This window comes from Salmo trutta, chromosome 3 (genome assembly GCF_901001165.1).
Source record: "Salmo trutta chromosome 3, fSalTru1.1, whole genome shotgun sequence".
Classification (NCBI taxonomy): Eukaryota; Metazoa; Chordata; class Actinopteri; order Salmoniformes; family Salmonidae; genus Salmo; species Salmo trutta.
The window spans coordinates 62528818-62544302 of NC_042959.1; the positions used below are offsets into that span (position 1 = coordinate 62528818).

Genomic DNA, 15485 nt, shown 5'->3' on the forward strand with positions numbered 1-15485 from the left:
GATTAACAGATAGTGGAATGTTTTTCAGGGCCATTTTATTCATGAGGCTTATTGTATGAGGCTCGGCCGTTTCTGAGGTAATGATTTTAAACGTTTTCATAGAAACAGCTTGGCTAGAGTTGAGCAGGCTGTTCGAAAGAGGTGGAAACCTGATTTCAAACATGACTCATCTTGTCATTATCCAGCCAGACTCGCAATTAATTTTAATTTCAAAGTTGAATTCGGTAATGGAAGGTAATGGAAATAACATTTAACAAAGACTAACAGGATAATAATGCCCCTATTCTTCACTTGTCAGCGTGACTCATTTGTCCATGGTTTATTCTGGAGATTTTTTCTCTCTCCACCTTTCTGTTCTGTTTTAAGGACAATCATGATGTGGCCAGTGACACTTTGCTTCTTGAAAGTCCAATATCTTGAAAACTTGACTGCTGACATGCAAAATATTTTGGAACTGTATTAACAGTGCATTAATGAAAAAATTCCCAAATATAGTTTGAGTCGAATTTCCATTTAAAGGTAGAACAGGGAGCTTCTCAGACACCTATGTCTGTATTGTGCCTTTGGCATGTAGTATTGGCCATTCCCTACCTGGAACCAGAGGGACTGTTGGGTTAGATGAGGCTGTCAGAGGCATGATGGACCTGCATAATATCTGTGGAAATGAGACCATGAACAGGACATGTATGTGATTTATTAGAGAAAATGTCATCCACGTTGGTGACAAATCTACAGATAAAATCTACATGAAAATCTGTGAAAAGCTAGGCATGAAATTGCCATCTCTGGAATATCAGAGAAAAAAGGATCAGTACCTCTTCCAGTGCTCTTGGGGGCGCCTCTGAGCTACGTAACATCTACAGTATGTATTCTGTAACATTTTGTAAGCATTTGAAAATATACATAGAAACATGAGTGCCAAAGTATAATAAAACTTGCATTCAAAACTACAGGTAAGTCTTTAGAAGAGTGAGGGAGGGGTAATTTCATAATGTTGAGTGAGTCTGTGGGAAAGGCACATGAAACACATCTCACATTCTTATCTCTGAAATGAGAGACTCAGAGATTAGTCCAACAACGTTTTCACACACACATACACACGCACATGGTCGATAAGGTCTGTTGTATCAGTGTTGTTTCACCATGTCCCTCTGATGAACTCTTCTGGTGTCTTGAGGCCACTCAGTAACACGTTTGTCCCCTCACTACTCTCTGGCCACTTGGTACGACCTGGGAAAAAACACACATGACGTCAATTAATGAAATGTCCGATTATCCAGGGTCAATTCATCTAAGGTCAGATAATCAAATTTAAATTAATCAAACATTGATTATTCTAACAATGAAAACAAATATTTACATAACTGTACATGGCTGACGAACCAATCGAATACAGCCGAACAATGCTTTATGCCATTTGTCAACAATAGGATCTAAGTCAGCAGTCCATTCAGTGATTATGACTGATGTCAAGACTGACTTTAGACACTTACTCTATACAGTGATTTATCCATGTTCACAGTACTGTATCTACATAAACTCATTTAGGCACACAGATACTCACTCATGGTATAGATAGAATACAATAGCATTCAATACCAACACAGAATGATATCCCTAACCATTGCAACCCTGCTGGTCCACTTGGCTTTTTACGTTGTCCCTTTATAGTCAGTCACTTCACTGGAACACTTCCATTACAAATACTGTTGCATGATTGGGCCTGTGTTCCATAATGAGGTCACAGCCACAAAAGCGTTGCCACAGTTGTGTCAGTTGTAGTATATGAAGCTGAAGGTGACGTGTGTGGTTGGGTGTATACTGAATGTGTGTGTGAGTGTGTGTCACATTGATATAAGTGGCTATAGAGGACTACTCACTTCCCTGTGCCCACATGACACCTAGGCATCCGGCATACTTTACCACCTGTGTGATAGAGAACGAGAGAGAGAAAGAGTGAAAGACAATAAGAGGGATAGAAAGAGCTGTTTTTATGATAACAGTACAGTACTAACAGCGTGACTACAACAAAGCAAAGAAACACGGAGGGTTAATGTTTTCTACTCACAGCTAATGACCATAACACCCAGGATGAAGAGCACTGCAGCCATAGACAGACCAACAACACGGAGGAAGTAGTAGTCTGAGCACAGACACAGTGACACATAGATGAGTCTATTACCATGTGATTGTAACCCATGTTTGGAGGCATTGTGGTATTGATAAGTGGATTTTAGCTGCTTGGTTGATCATTATATTTGTGCACTTTGGAAAAAGTCAGATCCTCTTACCATAATTGAATGCTTCATCCCACTTTGCATCTGTGATCAAAGAAAAATACAATATCACTTAGTTGTTGAAAGACACTACTTGCATTGTGTGTTTTTAGAGCATAATAGGTGTAGCCTATATTCCTGCAACAAAGAGAGAGGTGGGTCACATGGGAACAACAACACAATGAGATGACAACAGAGCGGTCTGGTCCAATTGATGTGTTGTTGAAGCCACATCTCAACCCTTACGTGAGCCTGCACAGTGCAGAGGGACACACTCAGAGACTTCTTATCTCTTACATCAGCCACAATCAAGCATTAATCTGAGGACAAGTTAGAGACATCGAGCTGAGGTGCTCTGTTTCACAACTCCTCCAAGGGTTTTGTTTGGGAGATGGGGAATTGTGATACTGTCAAATTTGCTGTGAGATAACAATAACAAACCTCAGAAAACCCCTCCAGATGTAAGGAAAAGTTAGGCTAGGAAAGGCCTTTGTTACCCCAGGCAACAAGAGGAGCGATGGTTTTCTTGATGGTATTTTCAGAGGTGGTTGGAGAGGGTGTCACTACGGACAAAGAGAGAGAGAGCGAGAGATTTAAAAAAATAAACATTTTCTCTGTCAGCATTTTGAGTCCTTATCTCTGTCATATGGACCTGTACATAATTACATCTCATTAAATTCCAGGTGCATTCCTTTTATGTAACACTCACTTTTTTATAGAATTTCAGCATATTTCAATGGCACGACTCTCATAGGAAATCGGGTCAGTCTAATTACACTTTTTAAAGCATATCAGTGGTGTCCTTGTCAGGTGCTGTACAATCCACTGCCTGTCTATCTTAACGAGAAAGGGGAATGTAACATTTGCTAATTACAGAGCTAATTCGATTTAAAATTGCATGCACCCTTGACGTGAAAGACAGAACTGGTTATGGGAGATTCTTTATAGCAAAGCATCCATTCACTATAGCGCTGTTGCAGTGTTTTTCAGGGATTACCAATATGGGTGTTTATTTTTCAGGGAACAGGTCATTCCAATATGTCAAGGAGGGAATAAGAGGTTTGTTATTTACCTGTGTTGGTTAAGGACTTAGTCGTAGGTGTTGTTGACTTGTTTGTGTGAGCTGAGGGGAAAAGCAAAGAGGATGACATTGAGTTAGACGTGTGGCCTTGGTCTGTGGCAGAAATGTTGTAAACACACAATTTAAACTAGAAATGTAATTTTATATGAAATAATATTGTGTGACTTGCTTCAGCTCTTTAAAATGATTTGTGTGGTAGTTGAAGTTTAAAAAGTTTTAATTAAGTGAAGCAGTGAAATATAGTCAAAGTTAAATATATTAAAATATCAGGTCTGGTTACTTTGATAGACTACTATATCAACTGTATTACTGGAGTGTGTTATGTCATGTAAAAATGCCCACAGCGTGACACAGCTGACATTCAATGATTACTGTGAGCAAATCTTTATACTTGTGATTTGCTGTGATTGTGACATCACAGCATGAAAAAGCTCACTTTTTGAGAATTCTCACTGGTCAATTGGATATCTGTGTTTCTTAGGTAGATAACCTCAGTGCCTGATTGAAATTGACACTAAAGTAATGACTACTTTTTAAATATATTATTGTATGTTTTGTGCTTCTGTCTGGGCTGACTAGTTAGCTCGCGTCAGGTAACTTCAGCAACTGGGTGGAATGGCGAGAGTTAGCTGTTTATGTGTTAACATAGCGAGTTCTGCATTGCCTCTTTGCTGGAGCAATTTTGATTGGTAGAAGTTCTGATTTCAGATTTATATAGCAGAGAAATTAGACTAAGATGTCATAGCCTCTAAGGTTTTGTATAAATTGTTGGGATAGTAGCTGACTTGTGTCAAAAGGTACATTGTTTACAGTGAATAGAATGTTGGAAGCCATGGGAGTTTTCAACAATGGGAGCTTTAGAATGTTGAAGAAATGTCTTTAGAGTGGATGAAGTTGTTTTAGGAGGACAGAAAGTTTAATAGTTTAAAAAGTCCAAATGTTATCAAAAAGTTGTATGAAAGAAACTTAATCCAGATGGAATGGCATTTCTATCTTAAACGGTGTAAGAGGAGTGGTGTTCCAGATAACTATAACAAGTCAGTAATAAGTGGTACATCCTTTAAATTGTGGCATTTAATAAATGTTTTACTTAAGTGAATAGGTGAAATATAGTCAGAAGTACAGTCGTGGCCAAAAGTTTTGAGAATGACACAAATATTAATTTCCACAAAGTTTGCTGCTTCAGTGTCTTTAGATATTTTTGTCAGATGTTACTATGGAATACTGAAGTATAATTACAAGCATTTCACAAGTGTTAAAGGCTTTTATTGACAATTACATGAAGTTGATGCAAACAGTCAATATTTGCAGTGTTGACCATTCTTTTTCAAGACCTCTGCAATCTGTCCTGGCATGCTGTCAATTAACTTCTGGGCCACATCCTGACTGATGGCAGCCCATTCTTGCATAATCAATGCTTGGAGTTTGTCAGAATTTGTGTTTTTTTTTTGTCCACCCGCCTCTTGAGGATTGACCACAAGTTCTCAATGGGATTAAGGTCTGGGAAGTTTCCAGGCCATGGACCCAAAATATCAATGTTTTGTTCCCCGAGCCACTTAGTTATCACTTTTTCCTCATGGCAAGGTGCTCCATCATGCTGGAAAAGGCATTGTTCGTCACCAAACTGTCCATGGATGGTTGGGAGAAGTTGCCCTCGGGGATGTGTTGGTACCATTCCTTATTCATGGCTGTGTTCTTAGGCAAAATTGTGAGTGAACCCACTCCCTTGGCTGAGAAGCAACCCCACACATGAATGGTCTCAGGATGCTTTACTGTTGGCATGACACAGGACTGATGGTAGTGCTCACCTTGTCTTCACTGGACAAGCTTTTTTCCAGATGCCCCAAACAATCTGAAAGGGGATTCATCATAGAAAATGACTTTACCCCAGTCCTCAGCAGTCCAATCCCTGTACCATTTGCAGAATATCAGTCTGTCCCTGATGTTTTTCCTGGAGAGAAGTGGCTTCTTTGCTTCCCTTCTTGACACCAGGCCATCCTCCAAAAGTCTTCACCTCACTGTGAGTGCAGATGCACTCACACCTGCCTGCTGCCATTCCTCAGCAAGCTCTTTACTGGTGGTGCCCCGATCCCGCAGCTGAATCAACTTTAGGAGACGGTCCTGGTGCTTGCTGGACTTTCTTGGGCGCCCTGAAGCCTTCTTCACAACAATTGAACTGCTCTCCTTGAAGTTCTTGATGATCCGATAAATGGTTGATTTAGGTGCAATCTTACTGGCAGCAATATCCTTGCCTGTGAAGCCCTTTTTGTGCAAAGCAATGATGACGGCACGTGTTTCCTTGAAGGTAACCATGGTTGACAGATGAAGAACAATGATTCCAAGCACCAATCTCCTTTTGAAGCTTCCGGTCTGTTATTCGAACTCAATCAGCATGACAGACTGATCTCCAACCTTGTCCTCATCAACACTCACACCTGTGTTAACGAGAGAATCACTGACATGATGTCAGCTGGTCCTTTTGTGGCAGGGCTGAAATGCAGTGTAAATGATTTTTTGGGATTCAGTTCATTTGCATGGCAAAGAGGGACTCTGCAATTAATTGCAATTCATCTGATCACTCTTCATAACATTCTGGAGTATATGCAAATTGCCATCATACAAACTGAGGCAGCAGACTTTGTGAACATTAATATTTGTGTCATTCTCAAAACTTTTGGCCACGACTGTACATATTTCATCATAAATAACTACAGTCAGACTACTACACTTTTAGTCATAAGGAATTAGAAAAAAAATTAGGCTATTATTTTGCATCTAGTGGAAGAAGTTTAGAAGTTTGTTAGTTTTGACAAATTGAGGCTGGTATAGTAGAGGCAGTGACTGTTTTATAAATAGTTGTTAGTAGACTTTAGTGGGGGACTAGGACGTAGTAAGTAACCCAGAAGTACTAGTAGCAAAACATTGCAGTAGTAATTCAGAATGTTTTAGGTAGGTAGGCCATGGGTTAGCTATAGTAAGTGGGGTCACTATTGTAGTTTGGTTAGTGAGTGTGGGAGTTGTTATAGTGGGTTAGTTTAGTGGGTTGGGGTGAGATGTGTGTCATAATCAGTTTTATGTGCTCCCCGAGTGCTATAATCAGATTTTTTAGAAGATAGTATGTGGAATGGAATAGCTCCGCAGCCCGTTAAAAAGTCCCTTTATTCCACCAACCCCCAAAAGGAAACAAAAAGACTAGCAGTAAACAGTAACTATAAGAGGTTTTGATGAGAAGGCAGAAGGTTTTGGTTCCTCTGGTCCCAGGTCCAGCTCTGCCTCACATCTGTACTCTACTTCACCCTCATATCTTCTGTGGGTGATGGTGATAGTGGAGGACATATCCATTGGTTTCTTTGTGGAGTCATTAAACCTTTGAGTCTCTATAGTTTCATTCCCTTTGTACCACCTCACAACCAGGTTCTGTAAAGGAGCGATGTTCTGGATGTCACACTGCAGCTGGTACTCCTTCCCCTCCATCATTGGACCAGAGTGGCTCAGAGGAGAGATAGACACACTGTCTGGAGCCTCTAGAGACAAAATAGTTACACTTAGTGAAATATAATGGATTTTACTGACAAAACTCACAAATATAAGAAAAACAAAAACAACTTACTGTAGAGAACGACAGGGAGAGTCTCAGTACACTGACTTCCATTTTGTGGATTGATGTAGCATTTAGGTTTTATTGTCCAGTCTATGAGGCTTCCCACAGTCCGTCCAGGTGACAAAGTTGACATTTTCATGCAGATCTGTACCTCCGAACGTGGCCTCCCACCCCATCCCTTCGGGGTCTGTGGATGATGTGCAGTTGACTGAGACGGAGTCTCCATGTCTCACCACTACTCTGGGAGGGTTGAGCTCAACAGGACAGGAGGCATGTGTAGGCGCACCTACAGTTCAGAGCATGACAGAGACCATAATCATATCATTTACTTTCTCAAGCAGACTTAGCTTTAAACAGAAAATATATCCCAAGTATAGGCCTAGAATACAGAACAAATTAAAAATAGGCTACAGGAAGTGCCTTTTTCAGAAGGCAGTTTCTAATCAGTAACGTTAAAGCAGCAAAATGCTAACTTTTGGGCAACCTGACCAAATTCACATAGATATGCGAGTTATACTGTAGGTCTGTCATTCTTCATTGAAAGCAGGTCTAAGAAGTGGTAGATCAGTTCTGTGTGCTCTATTTCTTTGGTTCAGTTTTTGCATCTCTTACTTTCAGTTTTGTACACCAGCTTCAAACAGCTGACAATACAAGATTTGTGGCTGTGGAAAATATATTTCACATCGGTTTAGATGGTAAAATGATTCTCTACAGTATACAGTGCATTCGGGACGTATTCAGACCCCTTGACTTTTTCCACATTTTGTTACGTTACAACCTTATTCTAAAATTGATTACATAGTTTTAGACACCTGGGAGCCAGAAATCTTTCTGATTGAGAGGGGGTCAAATACTTATTTCCCTCATTAAAATGCAAATGATTTTATAACATTTTTGTTTTTCTGGATTTTTTTTTTGTTATTCTGTCTCTCACTGTTCAAATAAACCTACTATTAAAATGATAGACTGATCATTTCTTTGTCAGTGGGCAAACGTACAAAATCAGCAGGGGATCAAATACTTTTTCCCCCTCACTGTAGGTTAGACAGTCCAGTGCAATATGAATGTTCAATACGCACAATAAGCTGACTGGTTAGGTGATTTGTGAAATTAACAAATTATTGTATTTTGTTAAATTTACAACAACATTCCAACCTTTTTTGCCTTATCTAGTACATTTATGGCATGATTCCACTATTTGTATCCGTTTGCATCAGTTTCAATGCAGGACTTTTATTTTGAAGGCGAACTGTCGATTCTACTATTGTAGCTAATTGTTATTGTGGCTCAGTTCACATAGGTGCTACAGTACGTGGGGTCGCTATTGTAGTTTGGTTTGTGCCAGTGGGGTTTCTTATAATGGGTTAGTTAGTGGGTTGGGTTGGGTTGAGCTGTGTGGCATAATCAGTCTTATTTGCTCCCACAGTGCTATAATTTCATTGGTAAAATACATTTATGTTCTGATTTTAGATTTGAAAAGCAGAGAACTAGAAGATTTCATATGCTCTACGTTTTTGTCCAAGTTGTTGGGAAAGTGGGCAAAAATGTAGTTCTGAAAAGTTGGGAGAAAGTTGTCAATGTTGTTACTAAAACAGCTGTATCGTTTGACTGGTATAATATATTCTATTCTGATTTCACATTTGTATAGCAGAGAAGTAGACTAAGATTTCATACGCTTTGCGTTCTTGTCTAACTTGGGAAAGTGGTCAAAATGGCAGTTCTTTCAAAAGGTTGAGAGGAGAAGTACTTGATGCTCTTACTAAAACAGCTTCATCGTTTGATTGGTAGAAGATATTTATGTTCTGATATCAGTTCTGATATCAGATGTTCTGGTGATGTGCAAGGAATGTTTCCAAGAAACCATTCCCTTAATGTCAAATATAACTTACCCAGAATGGGGTTACCATGTTCTCAGAAGTAAAGATATCAATGTTCTAGACATCTTTCATGGTAAGGTTGCAAGAACAGTCATGTGTCCAGTTTTCTGTGTTATGAGAATATCCATCAACGTCCCATCAAACATGGTTGCCATGTTCTCAGAACATAAGACATTGTTCTAGACACTTTTTATGGGAACGATGCAGGAACATTTCTGTGTATCATTTGTCAGGATGTCGCCTGATGGTCCTAAATAAATGTTTCCCCCCCAAAAAGTTGAATTACACATCACGCCTTGTTAATGTTGCATATACACAATTATTCAACATGTCTTCCCCTAGGATTTGAATTCACAACCTCTTGGTTCACGGTACGGTAATCTCAATGATTTCATTGACTTATTTCAGTATTTTAAGAGCTTTTTCTATAGTTGTCTAATGTTATTGGGGCATGTTAAGCTGTTTTAATGATACTCCTGAATTACTATGATCAATGATATAGTTTTTGTACTTTAACAGAGCTGAGATTTACTCCAAAGTGCACTCAACCTATTGTGTACACCTATTGAGCTGTTTCATATTCATGAGTGCCAAAGGAGGAGGGGTTAGGGTTTCTTCTGGACAGGGCCTAACTATACTGTACCCAAAGTAAATCATAGGAACTCAGTTGGGGTCTCAACTTACTATTGAGAGTTAAAAATAGTAGTATACACAAGGTGCAATTTTGGTTGTGTGTAAGCAGTTTCTCTTGTTATGTCAGTCACTGACAGTCACTAAATTATCCTATGTCTGCATATATATTTTGTTAAGTCTAGCGGCCAGCTATCTAAACTTGTAGTAATCATTGATTTTGTTAGTCGATTCTCACTCAAATACACTAGAAGACCAAAAGTAAAATATTTAATTCCAAAATCATGGGCATTAATATGGAGTTTGTTTCCCCTTTGCTGCTATAACAGCCTCCACTCTTCTGGTTGGGCATTCCACTAGATGTTAGAATATTGTTGAGGGGACTGGCTTCCATTCAGGTAGAGCATTAATGAGGTTGGGCACTGATGTTGGGTGATTAGGCCTGACTTGAGTCAGCGTTCCAATTCATCCCAAAGGTGTTCGATGGGGTTGAGGTCAGGGCTCTGTGCAGGCCAGTCAAGTTCTTTCGCACCAATCTCAACAAACCATTTCTGTATGGACCTCGCTTTATATATGAGGGCATTGTGATGCTTAAACAGGAAAGGGCCTTTCCCAAACTGTTGCCACAAAGTTGCAAGCACAGAATCATCTAGAATGTCATTGTATGCTGTAACGTTAGGATTTCCCTTCACTGGAACTAAGGGGCCTAGCCCGAACCATGAAAAACAGCCCCAGACCATTATTTCTCCTCCACCAAACTTTACAGTTGGCACTATGCATTGGGGCAGGTAGCGTCCTCCTGGCATCCGCCAAACCCAGACTTGTCTGTCGGACAGTCTGATGATGAAGCGGGATTCATCACTCTAGAGAAAGTGTTTCCACTTCTCCAGATGGCGGCGAGCTTTACACCACTCCAGCCAACGCTTGGCATTGCGCATGGTGATCTTAGGCTTGTGTGCGGCTGCTCTGCCATGGAAACCCATTTCATGAAGCTCCAGATGAACAGTTCTTGTGCTGACGTTGCTTCCAGAGGCAGTTTGGAACTCGGTAGTGAGTGTTGCAACAGAGGACAGTCCCGTTCTGGTGGTCCCGTTCTGTGAGCTTGTGTGGCCAACCACTTCGCGACTGAGCCGCTGTTGCTCATATATGTTTCCACTTCACAATAACAGCACTTACAGTTGACTGTGGCAGTTCTAGCAGGGCAGAAATTTGACGAACTGACTTGTTGGAAAGGTGGCATACTATGACGGTGCCACGTTGAAAGTCACTGAGCTCTTCAGTAAGGCCATTCAACTGCCAATGTTTGTCTATGGAGATTGCATGGCTGTGTGCTCGATTTTATACACTTGTCAGCAACGGGTTTGGCTGAAATAGCCGAATCCGCTAATTTGAAGGGGATCTACATACTTTTGTATATATAGTGTATGTCAAAGTGTGTCAAATATTTAAGTTTACTTTTTTTTTTAAAAGCACTGTGTGTGAGTATCACTTGCGAACAGACAAGGAGCTATCAGTGGTTCACCAATCAGGTCCTTGATTGGCTCGGTAACAAGGCGGGATGTGTAGTGTTCTGGGTATGTTTTGTTTGACATTAAGGGAACGTTGTCCTTACTATAACGCCAAAACATGCTGAAAAGGTTCTCAGAAGGTTTTTGCCCACAAAGATAGAATGTTACCCTAAATAACGGAAAACTGGACACTCAAACATTAAAGGAACATTAAGGGTAACATCATAAAAACATTATCTCTCGCTAGAATTGTTAGCTGGGTAGATAGAGTGGTGTGAATGTATTCAAAGTCTGTCATAATAATTGTCTTGTGAGCGGGCAGTGCAGCGTTGTTATGAAGGGGCTGCTCTGGCCAACACAGAGGTGGATTTTCCTGGCCCTGAGAGACGGGAAAAGCAGGCCTTTGTACACACTCCACTCCCCATCAATACCTTCCAATTAACCACTCCATGATGAATTGCTACAAGCCCGCTATTGGCCCACAGGTTTCCCACAAGGAAACGTGATTAGAACTGAATCTATTTTCTATCAGGGAAATCGGTTCTGTTGCTGAATTCCTGTGAGGTCATTTTAGATATTTACAATGTGGTTCATAGGAGGAGAGATGTCACTGAAAAAAACTGTGGCTCGAGACTGTTTAGACCCCTAGGGGTTTCGCAGAGGTAGGGCAGGTGGTCCGCAAAAATATATGGCAAAAATGTATAGATTTGTATGAAAATCACTAGCAACAAGAGACTGAACAAAATTTTAAATATATACCTACTTTAGAAAAGAGGGGAATATCTTATTTTTTAATGATGTCTTTATTTCTCAACTCCTAATATTGAGCAAATGAAACTCATTGGAGCTCATTACACTCACTGGAGTATCTGACATAGGCTTTGAAAAAACTCCAGAGAATACCAGTCGCGGTGAATGACGCTAGCTGCTGGCAAGCTTTCTTGACTTGGACATACATTTTTGTCAACAAATTGCTAACCTTTGTTTAACCAGCTAAACAGCTGCTAGCAACATGTATGTGAAGTAGGGCTGGCACATCTGTCGTATAATAATCATCACAATTATTGTAATAGATTTATTTTAGGAGAAGGGAGAGATTGAACTTTATATTCAAGTAGATATGGCTCACCCAATAGCAGTTTTCATTTTTACATGGAGAGGGTGAAGTTAGTAATCATTTTACGAGCAGAACGGCCCAGTTGGGAGGAGAAGCTTGGTTTCCAAAAGTTCAAAGTGGTCAAAACCATTTGTTTTTGAGACAATTATGACAACTGTGGCCATTTGCATTACATTTAATTGTTACCCAAAATTCTATAATCATTGCAGCCCTAGCTTGGAGTTACCTTTCTAACTAATAGGCTATGTTAGAGTTTACACTTTTCCAATTATAATGTGTGGAGGTCAAAATAATGAAAACCTATCTACCAAATCTACCAAATCTATTCATTTTGAAATGTTGATTACTTGTCCTTCTCATTATCATTCACCGGATGATAGACAAAACATCTGAAGAAAAAAAACATGTTTTGATAACATATAATGGGGGTCCCTGGGCAAGGAAAGGTGAAGACCTCTGGATTAGACACATTTTAGTTTGAGATGAGAAAGGGAGAGAGTGTGTATGCAGTATGTTTATATATGAGAACAGTGTGTGTGACCGTGGGTGCACGCATGTGTATGTGTGAGAGAGAAATAAATTGTTATTTTTGATGACTTACCTGGTAGCGTGAGAAACAGACATACTTCCGTCCAGCTCAGCTGAATCTGAAAGACGGAGCACGTGAAGAAGTGAGAGATAGAAATGAGTGAGAGATTGATTGTGGTACAGAGTCTCAGCAGGGTCTGTAATTAATACAGCGTTAAGCTGACTACTACTTCAGCTGGAAATCTGCAAGATAAGCAAAGGCCCTTAAGCAGCAAAGGTGACACTGCAATGAATACAGATCACTTAGAGACAGCCACACAGGCACATCTGTTATACCGATAATAGATTACAACAGACACATGACAAGCACACATCTATCAACCTTCATTAACACCCTGCTTGTTTGTGTGCTCCTGCTGCACGTAAACACACACTCTCTAATCTTCTCTCTGCCCATTATAGGGCTGAGTAACAGGTTTCAGAACCAGCTCCTATCTTTACAGTAGCTGTAATGGTTTTGTAATGATTCTCTAATGGCTTTCTAAAGGTACTCTACACAACGAGACAGACACTACGAGCTACTGTGTGGAACAAGGAATGCGATCATGTAGGCCCATGACTAATATCAGTATAAAGAGGAAGTAGCCGTGTTACTGGTTTCATGTCAGTCACTGAGGGTACATGTGTCACACCCTGATCTGTATCACCTGTCTTGTGATTGTCTCCACCCCCTCCAGGTGTTGCTTATTATCCCTGGTGTATATATCCTTGTGTTTTCTGTCTCTCTGTGCCAGTTCGTCTTGTATGTTTTTCAAGTCAACCATCGGGTTCTCCGTACTCCTGCTTCTATTCCCTTTTGCTAGTCCTCCTGGTTTTTGACCCTTGCTTGTTTTCTGGACTCTGTACCCGCCTGGCTGACCATTCTGCCTGCCCTGACCTCGAGTCTGCCTGCCACTCTGTACCTCCTGGACTCTGAACTGGTTTTGACCTTTTGCCTGTCCACGACCATTCTCTTGCCTACCCCTTTTGGATTGTTTAATAAATATCAAGACTCAAACCATCTGCCTCCCGTGTCTGCATCTGGGTCTTGCCTTGTGCCGTTATAACATTTCTTTTGAAACACAGGAAATTGTACTCATAACGGTTGTTTCTACCACTTCTCACCCCCACACCAAAGTGCAGCCAAGCACATTTTTCACACAATAAAGATGGCTGACAATATCAAACGAAACGTATAATATGATATACAAACTGGATGAGTGCACTCACATTTTCTAATCCATGGAATTATACTGAAGCCCTGTTTCCATTTTTCCAACTGAAAGCCATGATCTCTGTATAGTTACACATATCATCACACAGCACACGGCCCTAATTTAGCTGAGGGGGAAGTTTGAGGTCGCTACCGCCGCTCCTTCAGCCATCACACTGTAAATCCTTTCTGAACTCCTTAGTGTTGCCAACTAAAAATCTAGTTGCAGAATGAGGATCTGTCATAACAACAACACTTACAGCAATCAGGTGATACTCTCAGAGCTTTCTCTGAGACACACAACTAGTGTACAGGGTCATAATAGCTTTTTCTAATCACTCATCTGCACCATATGGTAATCATAGACATAAAATAACAGGCAAACAAGTAAACACATTCATTCTGAGGAGAATCACAATCACCCTGACAACCTTTTAGTTCTGAGAAAAAGCAGTTGTGGATACAGAAAAATAACATCATCAGTAAACCAACGAGGAACCCAATGATTATTTGTTCTAGAGGGATGGAGAGCAGAGAGCAAGGTGGATGAATCAGGAAAGGAGGGAGGGATTGACAGCCAGAGGAGTGTTTTGGTGTTGTATCAGTACCTAGCTGAGATCCCCTGACCTATTCTGATGGCAGCATGTCCTCAGGGGAGGCTGTGACAGGTGAGCGTCAGTGGGCATCATGAGGCTTGACAGCTCAGATTAGCGGGTTACGCCAGTCCTAATTTCACTCTGAAGCCTCTGAAGCATATGTCAAGGCAAGGGCCTGTTCGCCTGGGGCTGTCCCAGCCTCCCTACCAGACTCTCTCTCACCCAGCCTCCCTACCAGACTCTCTCTCACCCCTCTAACCCCCTGTCTGGCCTTCTCTATCTCTCTCACTCACTCACCCATTGTCTGTTTATCTTTCTGTGTATCTGTTTGTCTGTCCATCTCGAACATCCGCCACATGCTCTCTCTCTCTCTGTCTCTCACTTCACATATCTTACTCTCTCCCTTTCTCATGAGTACCAATGTCCCTCCCTTCCTCATTTCCTCTTTGAGCCCCAAAGAAAGCCATTCAGCTCACCTTGGTGTCCATCCTGAGTTGTTGCGTAGTTCCAGAGCAGCATACACGGTCCCTTTCCTCTGTGTGTCAGTCAGGAACCATTAGTTAGTCGATCACACCCTTCTGCTCAAGACTTCCTTGTTCCATCCCTTGCGCAATACACTTTTTTCTCTCTCTCTGTTTGCTGGCTCTCACACGTGGGCCACGTCACTTCCTTTTTTGTTCTGTCTTCCAGACTAGTCTCTCTCACTGTCAGTCAGTCTGCCTCAATCGTCTGTGTTAGTGTCTTATAGCCAGACGGCTGGTGTTTGCGGCTGGTGTCTGTCTGTCTGTCTGTCTGTCTGTCTGTCTGTCTGTCTGTCTGTCTGTCTGTCTGTCTATTTCTCTCTGTTGGTGTTTGCTTGTCTTTGTCTGCTTGTCTTTTTGGCTGCCTCTCTCCATATCTGTGTTTCTGCGTCTCTCTTTTGACAGCTTCTCTCCATGTCTGCATGTGTGTCTGCATGTCTCTCTTTTGCATTGTACCCCGTCTCGTGCTCGCCAGTCAGTCTGTCTTTCTGTACTCCC

General features: G+C 41.0%; 1 protein-coding gene across 1 annotated transcript; it reads right to left on the reverse strand.

The window, feature by feature from the left end:
- Window positions 1-674: 674 nt before the first annotated feature.
- Window positions 675-15485, reverse strand: LOC115182867 (intercellular adhesion molecule 1). The gene is given in 10 exon segments (XM_029744270.1): window positions 675-1230; window positions 1881-1926; window positions 2069-2143; window positions 2292-2321; window positions 3349-3399; window positions 6555-6881; window positions 6968-7067; window positions 7069-7244; window positions 12692-12737; window positions 14943-15485. Coding segments are annotated over 10 exon segments (888 nt in total). The 5' UTR covers window positions 14955-15485; the 3' UTR covers window positions 675-1205.